Source organism: Saccoglossus kowalevskii, chromosome 19, assembly GCF_978046115.1.
Source record: "Saccoglossus kowalevskii chromosome 19, keSacKowa6.1, whole genome shotgun sequence".
NCBI classification, from domain to species: domain Eukaryota; kingdom Metazoa; phylum Hemichordata; class Enteropneusta; family Harrimaniidae; genus Saccoglossus; species Saccoglossus kowalevskii.
In genome coordinates this window covers 2,766,016-2,789,553 of record NC_140659.1, presented here as the reverse complement: position 1 = coordinate 2,789,553, position 23,538 = coordinate 2,766,016, and the positions used below count along the sequence as shown (strand labels likewise).

General features: G+C 34.6%; 1 protein-coding gene and 1 long non-coding RNA gene across 3 annotated transcripts in view; one reads left to right on the top strand and one right to left on the bottom strand.

Annotated features, from left to right (window-relative positions):
- LOC102805938 (lysosomal alpha-mannosidase-like) overlaps nucleotides 1-23,538 on the top strand; it is a 159,522-nt gene that overhangs the window by 734 nt on the left and 135,250 nt on the right. For both annotated transcript variants that reach the window (XM_085493896.1, XM_085493895.1), the window contains exon 2: nucleotides 725-827. In XM_085493896.1, the coding sequence (XP_085350022.1) occupies nucleotides 725-827 (103 nt within the window). The remainder of the gene's footprint in view (nucleotides 1-724; nucleotides 828-23,538) is intronic.
- LOC146730234 (uncharacterized) lies at nucleotides 10,804-20,641 on the bottom strand. Its single transcript, XR_014927432.1, has 4 exons — nucleotides 20,564-20,641; nucleotides 11,577-11,722; nucleotides 11,024-11,293; nucleotides 10,804-10,846 (listed from the first exon to the last, which is right to left on the bottom strand). It is a non-coding gene; the product is annotated as an uncharacterized LOC146730234 (long non-coding RNA).

The following is a 23,538-nucleotide window of genomic DNA, read 5'->3' as shown; positions in this document are numbered from 1 at the left end:
GCAGTTTATAAATAGTTCCTTACAGATGATCAATAAAAACACTTATATAGGATAATAAAATGTTTGCAAATTAACAACAAATGGTATATGCATGATCAATAATTGTTTCAAAGATTTTCTTCATCAAGTGATTCCCCTAGCCATTGGTCTGTTATATTGTTGTAAAGTGGTTTATATTTGGTCACACCCCCTTTCATCTTGGTTAACTGTATAGGTACATTGTACTCTTTATCATTGTGTACACAGTGCAGTTTACCTACAGGTCATAATTTAGTTACAGAGACTGCGTCAAGAGACAGTTTAAATATTATCTCGGTGTTTAATTTTCATCTTTCTGATTGAGTGAATAGTTTAGGAAAACATGATATACAATGTATACATTCATTCAATATTCATTTCACTTGAGACTACTACACACTATGATCATTCACTAGCATTCTCCTTAATTGTTGATAAACGACCACTGAAATAGTGTTCATAAAGGATTATTTGCGGAAGCATATAATATTAATATTATTACTGTACGTTTTACATCAAATGTGGGTGATTTTATGCAGGACTCAAACCTGAATGCAGGTTACCCTGCATAATGCAGATGACTTGGCTGTTATAACATTATAATCATTTGTTTTAACTATTGTATTCAGTGAGCTGATTCTGAAGACAATTGAGCTATTTTTGTCATCAGATTTTTTGTTTTAACATCTGTCTATCATAATTTCAGTCGTGCAACCCAACAAAGGAAGACAAATTAAATGTTCATCTTGTTCCCCATACTCATGATGATGTTGGATGGTTGAAAACTGTTGATGAGTATTTCTATGGAGGTGAGTTAACTACTTGAGGTAACACATTGTCGTTAAATTCAGTTAGTGTCTCAAAAGCCGTTAGTCATTGCAGAAACTTCACCGAGTTTGCATGGAATCTATTTAAGCATGCATGGAGCTATAAGGGTTTCAATTTTTAATCAAGTCTTTTTTCACATGTACTCTATCTGCATTCTGCTTGTCTGTCACAGTGGTTCATATTTATCTTGGCATTTGTATTTTTTCACACCCTATTCACCGACCATTAAATCACTATTATTGTTTTGATGCAGAGATCTTGTTCACACATGTCACAACTCGGGGTTAATCAAGGAACTCCGAACAAGACTAGCTTTCTGACTCTGAGTTAAACCTCAGACTAGTAATACAACAGACTGGCAATGCGGCGTTTTCTTTTGAAGTAATGCGTGCCATGTTTGTTTAGGTTATCAGTTCTTATCGTACCAAGTAAGCATTGCGTAGCAACAAGATTATCACAAAATAACCCAAGATTTATTCATATTCCAATCAACTATCGCGAGACATAGGTAATTCTCATTACCTCCATGACCACACAGAAATTGGGAATGACATTTACGAAAGAATTAGCGAATCTGAAGACGGCTATTCCATGTTTCGGCACCCCGGAACACGCACAAAAAACTGTCAACATACAAAGTGGTATGATTGCTCGAAACGCAGCGATATACCCTTTCCGAAAAAATGACGTAAATTTTCCGCAAAATCTTAAGCAGCAAGAAATATCAAAGTTGCTCATTATATATTCAAAAACTATTTGAGGTATATACTAAGACATTCAGTTACTTGTAACTCGCTTAAATGTTGGTCGATTCTTAAAAATTGTACACAGCTGCAAAGGTAAAATGTCCAGAACGCATCTCCGGTTGTTTTTAAAATGTCCGGATCCATTTAACAAAGAAATACGGAATTTCCAAAAAAGTGCGAAATATGCAGAATATTTTTAGCTGTTCGGTAAACTTCGGCGGTGTCTATGTCAATACTACCGAGCGTGGAACACATAGCATATACAATTAAGCCGATTAACACCTAAAAGAATACGCGTTGCAAGTCTGTTGTATTACTAGTCTGAGATGAGACTAATCATGGAGGTAAAAATAGAAGTCGCAGCCAAGCTTTAGATCAAAGGTACCAGGATGATCGCGACTGTTTGTGCATAGATCAGAGAGTTTATTTGACAAACGGTCCAGGACAGTTTCCCCTTAGCCCCTGTAAGGATTACCATGCATTAGCATATTTTGAATGCCTTCAGCAGCACTCTGTGATTTTTGTGACAGTTCGAGTCAAATTCTTATAAACAAATATGGTGATGATCGATAACATTTTACTACAAATTTTAATACCTTTGTTTTATACTCTTTTAATCTCATTTAATTTTTTTTTTTTCATTGCTATACCTTTATTGTATTCTTCAATCAAAGTCCCATAGAGGATACGATAACAATAAAAATGATTATTATTATTACAATGCTGAAACTGCTATTTCCTTCAATTCAGAAGACTTAAACGAAATCGAAGTGCATATTACGGGCAAAGAATTGTTTTGCATATGCTGTGAACAAAACTATTGATAGCTCAAAAACAAAAAATGCAGTGAATTTTTTGTAAAGAAAATTGACAGACTGCCACAAGAAGTGGGACATACACAAGGTATAAACTTCAAAAATTGTCAAGAAATTTTCAAAATTCTGACTATCCCGTACTACAAACACAATTCCTGTAGATATAAAAGATCTGCGCTTACTTTATGTACTTGGCATTTACTGCGACACTGTAAAACAAGACTTTGAAGTGAGTACTGTATGTAGCAATGCTTGAGAGTTAATGTTGTGTCGGTGATGATGCTGGATTGGAAGAATATTAAAACAAAGCGGATTATGGGATTGAACTTGATTAAAACCACAGAAGTTGAGGAGGATTAAGGGTGATTATTTTGGCTATGACTCCTTTCTTGATGCTAGTTGTGGTTTTATTCTTTTTGAAGAATATTACAAATATTTTACAAAAAAACATTAATCATATTTGTTAATGTTCTTTCCAATAAAAAAATATTCTGGCTATACTGCCCTGGGTTTGACCCCAATTTTGACCTATATATATATATATATCTACAAATGTTTCAACTGTATCATTGTTCATAGTATATCAGGAATGTTTTAAAATATTGACACATTGAAACGAAAACATGACAATTGTTATTAAACCATGTACACGTACCGTCTATGACAACTCGCCAATACGATGTTTCCAATCTTTAAAATAAAACGTTTGAAGACAACATGAATGATCCAAAGAAATGGCAAATAACAAAAATAGAAGAGACTTGAAGTAAACTCAGGAACAACTGAATAACATATCTTTCCTTAATGAAGCAACATAAGATGTGACTGATACTGCTGACCGCTTGACCTACCTCATTCTTGACTGCTTTTTGATCAGCCAACAACCTCAGACTTCATGTAAGGACGACCTGAATATTGCATTCTGGGAATTTCTTCATCGATTGGGGTATGACTAGGAAGCAACATGGCAGTCGTCTTAGTGTGGAAGTTTGTGAGACAGAATGACTATAGACATGCCCAGGAGTAATTGTGCATTATTTCAGCCCCATGTATTTATTTGTTGGGGTGCGGTGCTTTGTGCTATTCAACGTCGAAGGGCTGCTGATAATGAGGACTTCATGAAACACAAAAACATAAGTTGGAAATTGCTCAATGTGGATATTTTATTTTCGATCATTAATTACAAATTGAAGGATGGTCAAAAGTATGTAATGTGAACGTTAATGTGGTATTTTTATTGTTCACCATATATCTGTTTATAGTAAAACAAAAGGCGAATATAATATAGTAGGTTTTTTCAAATATGTTCCACTAAAATGATCCGAGTTTGGAAATGTTCATTGCCACAACTTCACATTTTATCCCATGGAATATCGGCATGCTGTAACTCTGCGTCCAGTTACCCATGCAGGGTGATACTGTTACAAGGGTCATATTTGCCATTAAGTCACTATTTAAGTTTTAATTATTAATTGAACTGTGATCATGTTGCCTCAGTTTTTGAATCAAAAAGTCTGCCAAATTTTAGTTCTCAGACCCTTGGTCAAAATACAGCAAGCAGTATGTACATTTGTAACCTTATAATGTTATAAATAGTCACACTGTTACGATGTGTAGAATAAACAACTACTGCATAATGCTATTTGTTCCTGGATGCAATTTCAAGTGTGAAAATAACTAGGTGTTCTCGGTTTATGAAATAAAAAATGTATGTTTTACAAATTGTGATTGTCTTAGTTATATTGTCTATTTTAATGAGAACATGTGTGTATTAAAGGCCTGAGTATACTATAAATATGCTTCTAAACAATAGGGATTATTTCCTTGCAAGTCTTGCTGCAGTAAACAACATGCAAATGAGTGCTTGCTTATTTATAATCATTTCAAAACTCTGTTATCACATCTTGCGTGTCTGGTTTGAGTTTGAGTGAGTGAGGGTGTGAGTGGGTGGGTACAGCAATGTAACAATGTTTACAAAAGAACGGTCATTATTAGTGGGTTTGTGAAACACATGAATAATGAAAATATTATCATTACTGCGGCAATTTATTTTGGCAAGTCGAACACCTATACACTGATATTGGAGTTATGTTTATTGATGTCCTTGGTGCATGAGTTATTTTGTTATACCATCACTCCAATTATGTGTTACGAATTTCTGATAGTTTAGGCTTTGTGTTCTATGGGCTGTTCTTTCAGTTATCGATAAAAGTATTTTGGAAGTTGTGAAATCATGGTACTGTTTTAGCATTATACAACGTACTTGCAGTTCCCTTTTGATGGATTTTGTGTGACTGGCCGTGGTGTTTGTAAACTTATCGAACTGTACGTATTATGTAAATCTGCCCCAGGAAATCTGCAAGCAAAGTTTTAAATTTAAAAATCCCTTTTGAATTTGGGGGACTTTGTGTGACTGACCATTGTGTTTGTAAACTTTAGTCGATCTGTAGTAGTGTGTAAATCTGCCACAACATGGAGTTGTCATTGTCTCTTGTTTACCAACTCTTTTAAATACATTAGTGATTTCTATTTACTTTGTCTGTTATAAATCAACTGTATTACCAGTAGCTTCCTTCAAAGTTCCTATTGATATCGGGAGTATGTCTACTACACTCGGCAGTGTAGTGCATATCGATCTTCTTGTACATATAGGGTGTCCATTAAGCCCAACATTATTTAACATTTTTATAAACGACTTGGTAGCCAACATTGATAACTGTACAATGAATAGTCCAAACCTAAGTAGTCAAAACATCTCTTCACTTCTATTCGCTGATGATATTGTTCTAACAGCTATTAACAAAGAAGACTTACAAAGGTCATTAGACACACTTTATGAATATACAAAACAATGGGGTCTACAGTTGAATATGAGAAAAACAAAAATTATGATTTTCACAAAAAATGGTCATAAATCAAAAAATACAGAATTCTCATATGGGCTAAACACGATTGAAAAAACAAACCAATTCACATATCTAGGGGTAACATTTAATACAAATGGGGCAATGAACATGACCATGGAAAGATTGGTAGATAAAGCAAAAAAAGCTGATGCAGCAATCAAACCAGTATTAACAACAAGTTAAACATGCTTTTACAATTGAAATTATTTGAGGGCATCCAGACACCAATTTCAACTTATGCTGCAGAAATTTGCGGTCCTACTATTTAACGCCCGGACACGCGAGGGAGTGTCCGGGCACGCGCGGAGGCGAACAGGGGGGAATACCTAACGCGCGGGGCAGCGGCAGCAATCCTTGTACTGTATAATATTCGTTTATGCTCAAAATTTGAACCGGAGTGGCGAATTCGAGCAGCTAACCACACTTTTTATGATCGACGCCCGGGCATTCCGGCGATTCGAGTCCGCCATGTTGTTTACTAATTTTGGTTAGCGTTTAACAATAGGACAATACCATTCGATCCATGGGGGTGACGGTACGGTAAATATCGTGAACGGTACAGAGTTCGGTAAATCTCGTGTACGGTACAGAGGGGATATGTTCGTCCAATGTTTTTATACTTTGTAATGTAATTCAAACAAATAAATAAAAAACGTATATTCGTAGCCATGGACAAGACTTAAAATGTAATCAACCGTTTTATTCATCCATGATTTGTACAAAGATCGTATATTTTGTAAGTGTAAAAAGCATTTTCCACATTAAGCTTTCAATATAGATTCTTAAACACAAAATATCAAATATATCTTTAAGTGTAAAAATCGATTTTTTTATTGTAAATGGTAACTTCCTGTAAAAACTTAAGATGCCTTTTTTATTTCCTGTACCAGTCACCCACCCCCTGCCCCCACTCTTACAGCATGCGGTAAATTTCTTATTGTACACGCAGTTTACGGTAAACCTGGTTTATACCTCTTGTCGAAAACACAGAGTTTGGTCAATCTCGTGCACAGTATAGCGTACGGAATATGTTACGTTTCGTCCACATATTTCAAAGTGTTGACGCCGCGACACATATTCAGCTGTGATTGACACTCTATTGTACAACTACAACAGAGAGGGAAACATACACTGTCCCTAATTCAGTTCAACCACGGTCACTATTTTTTAGTAACCGTGGTTCAACCCAAGCAAGGCACGTTTTTTTTCAAATAAACATGACATACCAAATATGATGAACTTGTGTAATTCAGAAAAAAAAGGTTGTCATTTGTTCCGGCTTGGAGCCTGACGGTAAGGGAAAACATTTACATAACCAGGGCGAGTTGCGTCGAGAGACAAAGCATTTTTTTTTTTAAATCAGTGTATGACGTTGCTTTTAGTTTGAACAATTTAACTTGCCGACATGATAACACCTTCTTTTCAGAACTATTACAGAGTTATGACATTGTCTTCGGTGTGGACGATTGAACTTGCCGACATGTTAATGTTTTTTTTTTCAGAACTATTACAGAGTTATGCCATTGTCTTAGGTGTGAACGATTGAACTTGCCGACGTGTTAATGTATTTTTTTCAAAGCTATTAGTGTTATGCCATTGTATTCAGTGTGGACCATTGAACATACCGACGTGATAATGCCGTTCTTTGGAACTAATAGGAGGCATGCGCAATTGTACTTCCCCGTTAATATTTTAACTTGGAGTTCTGATACTGCATTATAGCATAGTTCCATGATTATAGCGACAACGAAAAACACGTTTATCATAGCTTTGTCAATTTCGAATAATTTTGAATAAAAATATTTTCCACTAGGGCGGGGTGTCTGTCTATTTACTATACATGTTTTAATTTTCGTTTTAGTTGACTTGTACTTATTTTTAATAAAAATATTTTCTAAAAGGGCGGTTTGTTTACTATACATGGTTTTACAGTGGGCGCAAACAAAGCGAGACTTTCTTAGCGGCACTGTTTTGAAAACGATTTGCTACATTTTGCGACAATCTCACTTTTTCTTGCAACACTCGATTATCGACAAATTATGTTTGGTCTCGATACGTTTTATGGCTGAGTGGTTGTCTGTTTTCACATTGTAACATTATAACACAACCACGAAGCTCTTGGATGCTAGCCCTGAATACAGTGCTGTGTGTACGGGAGCGCGTTTGGTTGATAGACGACCCCACCACAGCCCGGCGTACCTCCATAGACTGTACGCAGGACTACCTAGATCCATGATACGATACAATATAGCACAACAATGAGAAACATGTTTTTTGCACAAACTTTTCCTGTCCTTGTCCTTCGACAATGTCGGCACATTCGTAGGACTGTCACCCCCATGGATCGAATGGTATTGTCCTATTGTTAAACGCTGACCAAAATTAGTAAACAACATGGCGGACTCGACTCGCCGGAATGCCCGGGCGTCGATCATAAAAAGTGTGGATAGCTGCTCGAATTCGCCACTCCGGTTCAAATTTTGAGCATAAACGAATATTATACAGTACAAGGATTGCTGCCGCTGCCCCGCGCGTTAGGTATTCCCCCCTGTTCGCCTCCGCGCGTGCCCGGACACTCCCTCGCGTGTCCGGGCGTTAAATAGTAGGACCCCATAAAAGGTCCAGTAACATTGCTTCTAGAGCAGAGCTTGGAAGCTGCCCAATCATCACTGATATATGTACAATGAATTCAAGTCGATGTTACTTCAAAATTTAATGAATTTGGAAAATAAAAACCCAACAGATTTTTGGGAGGCTATTAAAAATATTAAAGAGTTCAATAGCGCTAACAGCACTAATCATCTACCCCCAATTCAAACTACTGACTGGACTGACTATTTTTCAGCACTGTTAAACATTAAATTTCAACCATTAAATTCTAATTCAGAGATTGATTCTGAAGTTAAATATTTTGTCAACAGCTTGAACAAAAAATCCAATGTTAATCCAGATCTTGATAAACAAATTGCCAACAATGAAATCATTACTGCAATTAAAAAAACTAAATGTGGTAAATCAGCAGGTCCTGATTCTATTATCAATGAAATGCACAGAAGGAAACGATGGTTAGCACGTGGTAAGGAATGTCCAAACTTATTAAGAATAGGCAAAATCTTCAGGAATTTTAACTATGATTGCTCAGTTAGTGTATGGAAGGTAAAAAGAGCTTCCATGGTTAGAGGAACTAGGAAGGTTAGTTAAACAATACTAAAGCAAATTCAGAAAGTGCATGCAAATTGCAGAATAACAGGAAGTAGAACAGAGTCTCATCATCAATTCATTTTTTTCTTAAGTAAATCTCTCTATATGTGTTAGCGTTGATTGTCATGCAGGAAATGGCACACCGAAATAAAAAGTTATGAATATAGTAGTAAATCTCCTAAATGAACATTGAATACAATGGGTTTTTTTAACCGAACTAAGCGCTCATGCATGTTTTGGTTTGCCTGTGCTAAGGCTCTGGACTGACCAGATTTACTCTGTACTTTCCATGGAAAGTATTTCTTAGCCTGTGTTAATGCAATTTTTTTCTAGCACAGGCTAAGGTCCTTAGGCGCATACATTTAGGTTCACTTTCCTTTTATATTGATCTCTACAACCCATTCAAATCAAATTGGGCTCAAAGATGGGCAAACAATATTAGATTTAATTGAAATTTAGTTTAAATCCATTCTAAATTAAAAGTTATTTTGAGTATGGGAGTTTTTTTTTGTGCGCAAAGAAAATGAACTGTTGCACACTGTGGGCATATATCATCTACATGTATACTAGTTTACAGGAAAAAGGGGATCTGTATGGTATTTGACGTTATGGGCATAATATATATAGTTCATATATGGTTACTAAATTGGATTTCCAATGTACAGTACACTATTGCTGGTATTGTCTGAAGAGAAAAAAAATAATATACATAATCTTTGAAAATTTAAAAAAAAACACTTTGCAGTCAGTTAAATTATATTAATAATTTGAAAACATTGCCATGAATGGAAACAAATTTGACGTTGATGTTTTTTGCAGATTTCAGGAGTTGGAAATAACCTTTGTTTATACTTTTCTTGTATTAACAAACATATGAGCTAATCCTCATTAACACCTACTTGAGCTTGTTGTTTGACAATTATGAATGATAATGAAACAGTACTTACACAGTGAGCCACGACTGAACAAAAACTTGCGCATTTATTTTTTTCAAAAAAATAGGTATGATAGTACATAAAGCAAATTCCAGTGTTTTTTAATTTATATCATTTTTGAAAAACAAAAACGAAAGCCCCAAAGAACTATCCTGCTACATAAACAACAACAAAAGCATCTATTATTGTATTGAATTCATTGTAAAATGTTAAAATAATTACAAATTCATACCTTGATGTGCCAGTTGCAGTACTGTAATCGTCCTATGATTCAACACCATCTAAATACTAGTAGTCCACCAGCAGTCACTGGCATCAGCGTTAATATAAAATTTCACTGGGGATCGAGGCATTATTCGCGAAATTTCATTTAAGTGTACTTGCAAGCGCCAGTGAAACTTGGAAAAATAAATTCCCACATGTATATTGACTCACACGAGGTAGAAGGTTTTTTTCTGGGCCATTATATTAGTGACATGAACAAAAATACTGCTCATGTTATTTTTGTAATGAAAAATAAAATGACCATTTTACTGCCCATCAAAAAAAAAACGCGAGCGCCGGTTTGAGTCACGCACGCAGTACGTATTTACTATAATTAGACATAGTCTTTACCTTGCCGTTTATTCGGTGTTATTTGCTTACTTTACTTCCTATGTCGACAGCAACTATGAGTTTAAAATTATTTCTCAGTACTTATTAACTGTTAAAATGCTGTACCATTACTTTCACCATCCTACTACAGCCAGATCTGAAGGCCTTTGCCGCATTCTGGCCATGCTGTGTGGCGCGTATCGCGTGGACGGGTTTCATGTTCTCTGCACGTAATAAGCTCGGTTATTAAGCATCCTTTTTTGGGGATGCCCGGTGGCCGAGGGGAAGACGTGTAGTGGCGTGAAGCTAGGCGATTAGGTGCCGTACGCGAGCGCCGGTTCGAGTCACGCACGCAGTACGTATTTACTATAATTAGACATAGTCTTTACCTTGCCGTTTATTCGGTGTTATTTGCTTAAAAAAAAAAAATTTCATCAACTCCATCATTTAAAAAGCAATTGTAATTATTCTGACCAATATAAAAAACATGGGTCATTAAAACCACCATTTTAAAAACACTGGTAAATATTTTGGCCACTTAAAACATTCTGGTCAATATTTTGGCCATTAAGAAAATAGTGGCCATTATAATGGCCAGAAGTGACTTTTTAAAGGGGTCTGAGGGGTGAAAAAAACAGAGTTAAAGTGAAATGAAAAATTATTATAACCTCCTCACTAACCTAAAAGCACAAATAAATATTCAAAAGTTTTGAAAATTAAAACGCGACGGAATTTTCGAAATTTTTATACTGCTAAAGAAGTCAAATTCTATACAAGTATTTCACTGAACACTACTGTAAAATCTGTATTAGAAGCCGCGGCTTCTATTAAAATGGTACAATGCAACAGAGGGGATGCGGCTTTTATTAGAGCATCTACACATATGAGAAATGATGAATTTTTGGTTCTCAATTATTCAAATAGAATGGATGCGACTTCTATTAGGGATGCGGCTTCTAATACAGATTTTACGGGTATACATGTATTCTATTGCACACAAAAAACAATGGCTCTGCTCAAAATAAATGAGTTATCACAGTCACAGTGCACAAGATTCTGGATTCATCATTGTATTCAGTTCCACATGTTTTAATTTTAACTTTAATCTGTCATACATCAGAAAGTTTTCTAGTCCAATTTAAGTCCAATTACAAGTCTTTAGAAGCCTTTCCATCATTAGCAGGATTATTCTGCCAATCATCACCTTTTCCTGTGACATCATGGAGTGAGTGTTTTTCATCTGCAAAAAACTGTCAAAGAATATATTCACATGGTGTTAGAATAATGACTATTGAGTTTTAATTGTTGTGACTGATCTGCATAATACACTCCTTCAGATTCCATAAATAAAGGGTTGAAATTAACCATCCTTAAAATTACATGCGAGTCGGTAATAGTCAGGTAAAACTTGATAGAGAGCACAAGCTCCAACAACATGGTTTGACAAATGCAGCATAAATTGGTGTACATAACAGAACCTAATGATGTCACATGATCAGACTTGGAAATATGAAATATATTCAACATTCTCACCTTTTTTATTTTAATCCCAAACTGTTTGCAAATGTAGATGATGTTCTGAAAAATATAGTTAACAACACTGTAATGCAACAATCACAGCCGAAAGCATCGAATCTGCGTTTGTAATTAGCTCCATAATCTGATTACTGCACTGGTTACTAAAAAGATATAAAACCATTATTCTGGTTGAATGCTATATCATCAAAAAAGGCATTGTATGTTCTGTATTTAAAAAGTCGTTGAACATTGACAGTTATGCCACATCAAAGCATCACAAATATTACGAGGGTCATGTCACAGAAAAGTTTCACTGGAATCAACAAAACGATAACGAACAAAAATTTTAATGTTTACTACTAGAGTTTACGAAAAATAGAGATTCCAGATTTCTCAAATTTAGACAATTATCAATCATATACAAAATCTTGAGAAAAAAATATTTCACATCGTGTGAAAAAAAACTTACAGCAAGTTCATCAAAAAAAATGAATGAAGAAAAAACAAACATTGTGCAGTTTTTGACTCCCGCGTGCGAAGCACAAAAAGGGAGTCTTTGCAGTTAGTTTGTCTGTATGTGTGTATGTGTGTGTGTGTGTGTATGTGTGTCCGTCTGTTCCACTGATATCTCCAGAACCATACATCAGTTTTTGATGAAACTTGGTGCATATATGCTCTGGACCAATGCGCAGATTTGATTAGGTTTTGGTAAAAATCCATGCATATTAATTACCTAATTTGCATGATAATTAGCTGATTTTTGGCTGTTTCATGACTGTTCCACTGATATCTAAAGAACCACTCATTGGATTTTGATGAAACTTGGCATACAGATGCTCCAAACTAATGCGCAGATTTGATTAGATTTGGGTAAAAATCTGTGCAATATTAATTACCTAATTTGCATAATGATTAATCAATTTTCGGCTTTTCCACCGATATCTCAAGTACTAATCATCACATTTCAATAAAACTTGGTACATAGATGTCATAGGACACTGCACAGACCTGATAGTTTTTAGGGTAATATGAGTACATATTAATTACCTAATTTGCATAATTAATTAATTTTCAGCTTTTGATATTTCAAGTACTAATCATCACATTTCAATGACACTTGGTACATAGATGTCATAGGACACTGCACAGACCTGATAGTTTTTAGGGTAATACGAGTACATATTAATTACCTAATTAGCATAATTAATTATATTTCAGCTTTTGATATTTCAAGTAGTAATCATCACATTTCAATGAAATTTGGTACATAGATGTCATAGGACACTGCACAGACCTGATAGTTTTTTGGGTAATATCAGTATATATTAATTACCTAATTAGCATAATTAATTAATTTTCAGCTTTTGATATTTCAAGTAGTAATCATCACATTTCAATGAAACTTGGTACATAGATGTCATAGGACACTGCACAGACCTGATAGTTTTTAAGGTAATATGAGTACATATTAATTACCTAATTTGCATAATTAATTAATTTTCAGCTTTTGATATTTCAAGTAGTAATCATCACATTTCAATGACACTTGGTACATAGATGTCATAGGACACTGCACAGACCTGATAGTTTTTAAGGTAATACGAGTACATATTAATTACCTAATTTGCATAATTAATTAATTTTCAGCTTCTGATATTTCAAGTAGTAATCATCACATTTCAATGAAATTTGGTACATAGACATCATAGGACACTGCACAGACCTGATAGTTTTAGGCTATTATCAGTATATATTAATTAGCTAATTTGCATAATTAATTAATTTTCAGCTTTTGATATTTCAAGTAGTAATCATCACATTTCAATGACACTTGGTACATAGATGTCATAGGACACTGCACAAACCTGATAGTTTTTAGGGTAATATGAGTACATATTAATTTATCTAATTTGCATAATTAATTAATTTTCAGCTTTTGATGTATCAAGTAGTAATCATCATATTTCAATGAGACTTGCTACATAGATCTTCTAGGATTATGCAGAGACCTAATTAGTTTTAATTGGATATTAATTACCTAATTTGCATAATGTTCCACTGATATATAAAGAACCACAAATTGGATTTTAATGAAACTTTTAAAGAGAACTATGCAGAAACCCAATTAGTTTTTGGTAAATATTTATGCTTATTAATCTCCTAATTAACATAATTAATTAACACTGATATCTCAATTACTGATCATCACATTTGAATAAAATTTGGTACATAAATGCTCTAGGACAATAGACAGGCCTGATTAATTTTGGGTTAAAATTTGTTCATATTAATTCTCTAATTAGCATAATAATTCATAATTTTTTTGTTCTGTTCTGTTCATATTAGTTACCTGATGTACATAATTAGTTTTCAGCTTTTCTATCAATATCTCATGTACAAGTAATTTTGAATTAATTTTTAATGTGTCTTCAATACTCTCAGCACACGGGAGTTCTTTCTAAGCTTTCTTTGATTTTTTTTCATCCCCACACAGACGAAAGGCTGGGCAATTAGATGTCGTACAAGAGTGTTGGTTCGAGTCATGCACGCAGTGCAAGCTTACTTTGATTTAACATATTTACCATGCCATTTATTCAATGTTATTTACAGAGTTTTTAATGGTTCACCCGTTAAGTTTTCATGAAACTTTTTGTTATTTGTTTTAATGAACCACAAAAACTTTTCTTAATTCAAAGCACTTCCGATTCACAGTTCCGCCATTCATTGGATATATTTGACGTCACCTGATAGGTCATTCAAAACTCTGCATAATGTCATCACGTAAAACGCTATATTTTTTTCCCACTCCTCTATTGCATTACTGCTCGAGTAACAGCAGATAGATTCAAATATGCAAATTGTATGCAAATGAGAATTGCCTTTCTTGCTGGTAGCACCTAAATATGGATTGAATGAAAAAAAAATCAACAGGTGGCTTGGGACGGGGCCAGGGGGAAACGATTGACAGCTCTGACCTTTGACCTTTTAGAAGAAATGTAACCTGATATCTTCGTCATAGAAGCAATGCACTATCCACATACATACATATGTAGTTTAATGCTAACTAACATATCTGTATTTGTCTTGTATTTGGATATTGGTGAAAAATACATAAAATGAATATTTGCATACATAATGAGCTCATTAACTGTGCTAGTATAGCAGCAGGACTAGACATGTTTGTGTTGGTAAAAAAAGTCATGTCACATGTCCTTACACTGCTATATCCAATAGTACTAATAGTCAATCCAATCCAAATATTGTTTTTTTGTTGATTGCTGATTTATTGTAATTACGTAATTAAAAATACAATATTAATTGTAATTCTATACACACCAAAAGAGAGCACTTTTTTAGACAGTCTAAAACCTAGACGCAAGGAAATTATGTATTTTTTAATTCTGTAAAGAGTGAAAAAATCTGTGTATATCCCCCTCTCAATATTTTTACCCCTTTAAACAGGGGAGGGACTACAATTTTCATGTATATGACAAAAATAAATCATATTATCTGCAATGTAACAGTGAATTCTAGAAAAGTAACAAAGTGAACATTTCAAAATCTCCTAAAATAACACATTTAGAAATGATATGTGTTTAATAGTTAAAAGACATAAACTTTGTTTCATCACTCTTGGCATATTGGTACCAAACAAGACATTCAAGTATATAAACACATCATGACCTTTTAGATCTTTCCTGTAAATAAATGTAATTCATATAGCTGCATATTGAACTACATTTGTATTCATACTTTAAAAATTTACTATTTTTATGTAACAAATAAATTTAATTTTTTCAACACAAAATAAAACTATCACTATATTGTAATAGGGACTTATGGAAATTACATCTGTTTTTTGTTGGGGGGGGGGGGCAGTGAACACACAAATCTTTTTTCTATTTGTTAAATAGCAACAGAGTTATTTTTCAAGGAGCTGAATACTTTTGCATTCTGTAAATCATTATAGATTTCCATACAAAGAAAAAATGGGGTTATTTTGAACTTTATCTGGACTTGACACTAATCAAAAATAAATCATGAAATAGAGTAACTGATTGTTATTTTTGATTATTTTTACTGAAAAACTGTAATTTGCAAACTCTTTTATTAGAAGTGCATCTCCAATCAAATAGAAGTGCATAGAAAACCTGAATTGCATTGATAAAAAGTCATTAAAACTTATTAAATTATTACCAATTCGTCATAGAAACAAACACCTCTAATTTTTCTAAGCACTTTACCACTTTACTTTTAGACATAGACAAACTACGTAACGATAATGCTGTTTGTAAACCAACAAGCTTTGTAGATTCAATAAACATCTAGGGGAATTACATTTTCGTTTATTCAAACTGTGATTGACAGGAATTTTGCATACATTAGCCACCATTTTAAACTCGTGATTTTCACTGGTCGCGGCACGTTTCGACCGAAAATAACAACATTTATACACCAAAAGCCCAACCCGACGTGTGTAATTGCTAGCGTACATATTCATGCCCCCGTGGATATGTATTTGGAACCACAGCTTGATCTTCAAACATCGTAAATGGCACATTTCATGGAGCTCCCGCCACAATGTGAGCGGCTTGGTTCGGATTAGCATACTAATACAGTGGCCATCTTGACCCTTATTTATAGATTCGTTCCCCTTTAAATTATTACCAATTCGTCATAGAAACAAACACCTCTAATTTTTCTAAGCACTTTACCCTTACAGGTGATTGTTGTAGACTGATAATTTTTGGAGTTTGGTTCACATATGTAGCTATTATTCAATACGTAATTCAAATGTTGTGAAAAGATAAATTGATATGACATCAAAAGATATCTTCAATGTTTGGTATACTGTGGAATACTTTATTTTCGCTGGAATTAATTTTCGCTGAAAAGGCTTTTTGGACGTTTTGTATGGAATATATTTTCACAGATTTTTGATGAGTTTATATAGAAATATGGGAAAAAATGTATATTCGCTGGATTTTATTTTCACGGAATCATCCTTTCAGCGAAAATAAATTCCAAGCGAAAATAAAGTATTCTACAGTATGTAAATAGATGAACACACAGAACAAACAAAATAAAGTTACTGTTTCAGTCTACGCCGACAGGACTTGTAGTGGTGTTACTAATTTTTTCATACCAATTAACAGCAATTCTGTCACACCACAGATCTATTTCACAGAATTAATAATCTTTAATAATCATACACAAATAATGAAAAAATTTCTACTGGCACTCTATACACTTGTATTAAGAAAATTAAATCACTAGGGTTTGAATTCTCCAGTATACTTGAAATGCAATTTGAGTTAACATGTGCATATACCAATAATATAGATTCCCATGTAATCAACAAAATACATGATGTCATTTTGTCAGAATACAGTGCACTTTTTTCTTATATTTGTCAATATTCCTGGAAATGAACCCTAATTTTGGAGCCAACTGACAAACTTTGAGTCAATTTTCAGGGTTAACTTTCAGTTTACTATTTGTGTCTCAGTCTTTTGAAGGAAAGTGCAGACTATACGGTACTATTTTGTGAATTTGTGATGAAAAAAAGAAGCTGGTGGTGAAAAGGTTAATGACTACTTATTTGAAAGCATCAAAACCATCTCAAAACAAAATTTAGATGAGGATGAAAATCTAACTTGATCCTCCCTACCTGATTTACCATTCCAATATAAGTACACACTTATATGCATAAACATGACTCTTTTATTAAACCATTGCCCAATTCATTTACAATTATTCATAAAAATCAATTCCAATATTCTATGAACCTAGATGTCATTAAAAACAAAATTAACACTTTTATTAATACTAAATATAACAAAGCAGACACTGATATAGCTGTCACTGATTTTAATGATATCCTGGTAACTGCTGCCAATTTAACAGTTAAAACTACTCCTTTGTCATTAGTAATAAACAAAAAAAGAATAGAAATACTAACAAGAATCAAACCATAAGAAATGGTACAATACAGATTGTAAAAAAATTAAAATTTCTCTTGTGTCAGCCATTAAACAGATGAATAAATTTCCTAAAGATCCTTATATCAGAAAACAATACCATGACACAAAAAGACATTATAAAAACTTATTGATTGAAACAGAAAAACAATTTAAAAAGAAACTCTACACTTCTTTGACTAATTTTGAGAATGATTATCCCAAAGGTTTCTGGGAAGTTGTTCAAAACCTAAAAAATAACACTTCAAGTAAAAGAGTGCAGTCTGATTCACTTGACCCTGAATCATGGTTCAACTATTTTAAACATTTACATGGAAACTCTGATTTGCCTAATACCTCTCCTACCCCTACTCCAACCCCAACTCAATGTAACAATATTATCAATACTCCAATATCTCTAGATGAAATAACTAATAGGGTTAAAAAAATTAAAATTAAACAAACCAAGTGCATCTGATCTCATTTCAAATGAAATGATAAAATTTTCTCAGAACACCATTATTCCCATTCTTACAAACACTTTTTAATCTGGTCTTTAAGTTTGAAATTTTCCCTCCGTTTGGACCTCTAGTACTATTACGCCTATATTTATATCTGGTGATCCCTAATAACCCATCAAATTATCTCTGTGGAGAGTTGTCTTGGCAAACTTTTCTGTCAAATTATTGCAGACAGAATATCTAACTACAGCTATGGTTATGATATTATTCATGCAAATCAAATTGGATTTAATCCTCGGACAGCAGATCACATCTTTAGTTTGACTTCCCTCATTCACAAATACACTAAGAGTAAAGGAGTTAAAATTAGGTCATCTAATATTGCTGTGAGAATGGAACTCGGTCGTTTACAATTTACTTGAATGTCTTTAAATATTGGTTTTGTTTACACTCCTATGCTCAAGACTCTCTTCTTTACAAAATTTATAAAAACTTGGCACACAATATTAAACTTTTGTTACATAAACTAGGACTCAGAAATTTCTGGTCTAAAATGCCAACTGATATTACTAATGGCATTTTCAATGGGAATAACTATCTGAACATAATTAAATATAGACTGAAAGACCAGTACTTGCAGCTCAGCAGTTCCCATTTAAAAAACAAGAGCAAACTAAAGATTTATAGAAATATTTGTAGTTACAACTGTAACATAAAAAATGTAGCATAATCCGTCTATCCCCCCTATATGTTTTGGTACATGTCAATTTTTTACAAACCATAGGGTGGAATCTGAATACCATTTCGTCACTGAGTGTACCAAACTCAACCCGACAAGGGATAAATTCTTCAACACAATTGCCTCCTTTTATTCCACATTTAGTATGTTGAACAGCACCCACATTCTACTCTATCATGGAACCTCCATCTGATATTGCTCACCTGGTTGGGTCATACCTTTATCAATCTTAGAGAACACTTTGTTGCCGTGTAATTTTCTGTATGTTTTTTTGTTTTACCCATACCTCCAGAAATGGAAGGTTGTGGTCAATAAAGACTTATATTGGAATAGTAAATCAGGTAGGGAGGATCAAGTTGCATTTTCATCCTCGTCCAAATATTGTTGTTGTGTACAGCACTATCCAAAGCTATTACGAACAAGTTGACATTGATTTTGGATCCAATTTTAGATGAACTGCTTGCGATCAATCCTAATTTTTCATTTATACCGGTATGAGCACAACTAACAAATGTGCATAGTTTAGACCAGGGGGGAAACGGCACGAGGGAGCGCTGTCTGATCTGGATGGAGCGTTTTGAAGTCAGTCGTACGCAGGCCATTGTCAAAGCAACAATGCTCTTTTTTAGAATAGATGAAATCATTTTAGCGATTTCTTTACAAAATATTATACTCACCAAAACTTAGAAACATTACATAGAAATGTACAGACCCTACAATTGTGTCTATTGAAAAACAATTCAATGGACAATCGGTTTGATGCCAGTCGTTGCTTTCTGGAGTGAGTTCTACATGAGATTTTATTTTGTTCAAAATTGTTCTATTCAAACTGCACATGCACACACAGTGATTTCTCAAAATGCATACTACCGGGTAACTAGGTAACTTATCATTGGTAAAGATTATTGAAAACGTTTCTCTTCATTATCCATGAATTTTGTAACTACGATCGCATTAAAGGGCGGTAGTCATCGCACCACGCATGCACATGATATATGGGTCTCATCAGAGGTACATTACTTGGGGTTTGCAACACGCATAGTACTGTATGGTGACATCATGCCAAGATACCATTCAAGTCTCATCTCGTAGATAGCAAGACTGATGCTACGTCCTTCTGACATGACATAGGCGGTTTGTAATAAAACAATAAAACATGTATTACCACATTCATTCAAAATGTAATACATCGAAAATGTACAGAAAATATAGTTATCGTAATCCGTCATATCGTGAGCAACTATTTTGATCCACCTGGACATCCCAGTATCCTTATAGTTACCTCAGGCATGCGCATTCACATTTTTCTGAGTTGGAACGTATATGCGAGAGCGAGATTGAAAGAGGATCTTGGTATCATGTCACCGTAGTTGCAAACGCCAAGTAATGTATCTCTGGCGACTTTGACTGTTGCGCAAATTAACGAGTACAAATTGTGACATCATAGGTGATTGGAAGGTATTGCAGAAGTCACCGGCGGTAATTAGTGCAAGTTGCCCAGGTCAAACCTCTTGTGATTTACATTAGAACACCGCATTGGATTGTGGGAAAATCAATATTTATCAACACAAATGTCCCACATGCGCAGCGCAACAACCGCGATTAATATTTCTCATGAATATTAATTTATGCAAATGAGACAATTATTTCAACCAATCGTGTCATGCAACTCCCCCTGGCTTGGACAAAGGTATATCAGTTTTTAACCCAAATTTCACTTTCCCAGAACTTGCTATGTCATTTATTCAAGCATGGTAACTTATACCAACACTTTGAGGCGATATACCATGCCTTAATAGAACATTCTAAACGCTAGAGTCAAAATAACGAAGCAAAACTTACCGCATCGATGACGCATCTTCCCTAGAAATATCTGCTTTTTCAGGTCACTCTAGGTCACGGAAGCAAAACGCCCTCAGTGTCAGCTGCAGTTACTAAATTAATTTATTTAAATAATAATATATTGTGTCTCGGAGTTTTCCGGGTTGTCTCTTAATATCGTATCTCTTTATTATTTCTGTCACTTCTACTTCCGCTACGTGTGGTTACGAAGTAAGTTTCACTTTATTTCGCATGTGGTATCTCGAATTCTCAGTACATCGAATACAGCGCGTCTGTTCGATTTGGCACGTAAGCACGTGATTCAACGACACGTTTTGTGTTCTACATAGCTGTGGGTCTATATCTCTTCTTGTGTCAGTCTTTAGTCTTTGTAATGGTATTTTAGTTATTTCTGATCTACCGTATTTATCCGGGTATAAGCCCAGGTTCTTGAACATGGGAAATTGCCAAAAAGAAGGGGTGGGCGTTTGCCAGGAGATCCCCGGCAAAAAAAAAACGAAAATTCGCAAAAATAGACAACACGCAGATCGAACTGCGGCAGGGAATAAAACGGCAAATGAAAACATGCAACGGAAATAAATAAATAATATGCAACACTAGAAGTAAAACAAAAATAATGTATTGCTTATAATGTGACAAATAAACCAGAAATAATAAAAATCGACAGTGAGGAATCATTTCCCGCCGACAAATACGCCCGATACGCGTCAACTCAAAATGAATTAATGTGTCAAGGGTTAAACTGCGTAAAATGATTTCCGGTCTCGACAAATTACGAATCAACCTTCATACAAGATCAATAATAATTTACAAAAAACACAGTAAAAATTATAAAAAAATCATAGCTGTTTGAAAAAAATTCTCAGATCTTTATTTGTACGTTCATTGCCATCTTCGTCAAACTCAAAACCCTCAAATGTCCAAGTCGGCGTCACTGTAGCCGTCCAACAAAATCCCTACAACTTATTCCTGAAGTTCGTCGATATTGTCCCACACAATATGGACTTAGCACTTTTAATCCACGGATTTCGCAGTCTGTCAGCTTGGCACTTTTCATTCATGTCTAATCATAATAAAGAGACAAGAAAAATGGAGTCGCTCTGCTGCGATGGCACACCGTGACGATGCTTTTGTTTACAGTCTAGCAATCATCTTTATGCATCTGCTTTACTGATTGGCTAAGAATGACATCACTACGAGTATTTCATCATAAAGGTCAAATCGTGACATTGCTTTCTTATCAGACTCGACGCTTATTAATCACGGTGAAAGTTATCATTCAGCAAGTTTCGGCCGTTGGAATGTCTCACTATATGGATATCGCGGTGGACTTGAAATAGGAAGTTTTTTTATCCAACGACAGAAGAATAGTTTTCGTGACAGAAATGCAATAGCGGTGATAAAAGATGGTAAAAAAGTTGGCAGTCTTCGGCGTGACATTGCAAAATTGCTGGCCCCAGTTATGGATTCGCAAGCTGCTACAAAATATTTATAAACAAAATAACGTGATTTCAATCATTCTCCCAGGTACGGGTTGCTACAATATTGCAACATTGGTTTCATTGTCGACGACGCTAAAGCCGGACGAGTGCGACACTTGCTTAGCGGCTCTCCTTATACGATTTGCTTGAATCGTTTCTAAAGAAGCACAAACCAAACGGCCTTTTTAGGGCTACGACATATTTCAAAAAGAGAACTACCGTTTCTGCTTTTATATTTATTTTTATAGACTTGCTGACTGTTATGATTCTGAAAAAAAAACAGCGGTGAACGCGCTGCCCTGAAGACAGAAAGCTGTCACAGCTATTTTGCATTCACCCTTGTTTTACGCAATTAACATTTTTTATAAGTATCACGACAGTCTTCAAGAAAGTCAACTATTAATACAACCACAGTCAACGAATAGAAAATTGTTTTTTTGTTTTTTGTAGAAAAAGACCCCTGGGCGTGTGCCCGGATATGACCTCAACTTCTTTATTGTGTCAAAAGTGGGGGGCGGGTGTTTGTCCAGGCATGGGCTCTTAGTCTTACCCGGATAAGTACGGTATTTGTTGTCATTAAATTTGTTATTTTCAGATATCAGGATTGTTATCGATTTATGGTTTCTCCCATCATGGTCGTATACCTCCATGCACCCATAGACTTGCATAATGCCACAAATGTGCTACCCCGTCCTTGTACTGATTAAGGTAGAGATGCAGTTTATTTGGCTTGCTTTTTAATTGAGTAATTAGACAATGAAGATGGTATTATATATCCAACATGTTATATATTTTCTGAAAGCTTATTATACAAACTTTGTAAAACTTGTCTTTATTTTAAATATCCAGAATGCGTTTTTGATTTTGGGTCAAAAATATGCTTTTTTGGACAAAAGTGATTTAAAAAAAATTAGCTTAAAAACTTCAAGTCTGTTTGTGGGTAAAATTACATCACTGGATACCTTGGTATACTACTAATTCAAATGCCTCCACTCATCTCTCTAACGGCTTTCAGAGTCGCACAACATGACCTCTCAAAGTTCACTCTTTTCTATTTTTGCATAATTTATATATCCATGTTAATTGCGAACTTGTTATTTTTGTTCCACTCGCCGTAATAAACTGTCCGGACGCATTTTGAAGGGGAAACACCTTGTCAATAATGTGTGAAATTTTCGAGGCAAATGGCCAAAGCGTTTATCAGCTATTTTAATTTAAAACCCAAGAATTCACCAAAAATAGAAGATGAGAAAAAGGCTAATTTGCATATTTGCGCGTTAACCGGGAATTACTGCTTTGTCATACTTTCTAGACTATTGAAATTGAAAGTTAACGTATAGACATAGACATTTGATGTAAAATCGTTGGACCAGAACAACTGCTCTTGAATATATAAATCAGAAACACGTCATTCATACCAGTGTTTTGGTTGGGTCGGTAAAAACACGTGTCAATGCCCAGTAAACATTATGTCATCTCATGAATTATTAAACA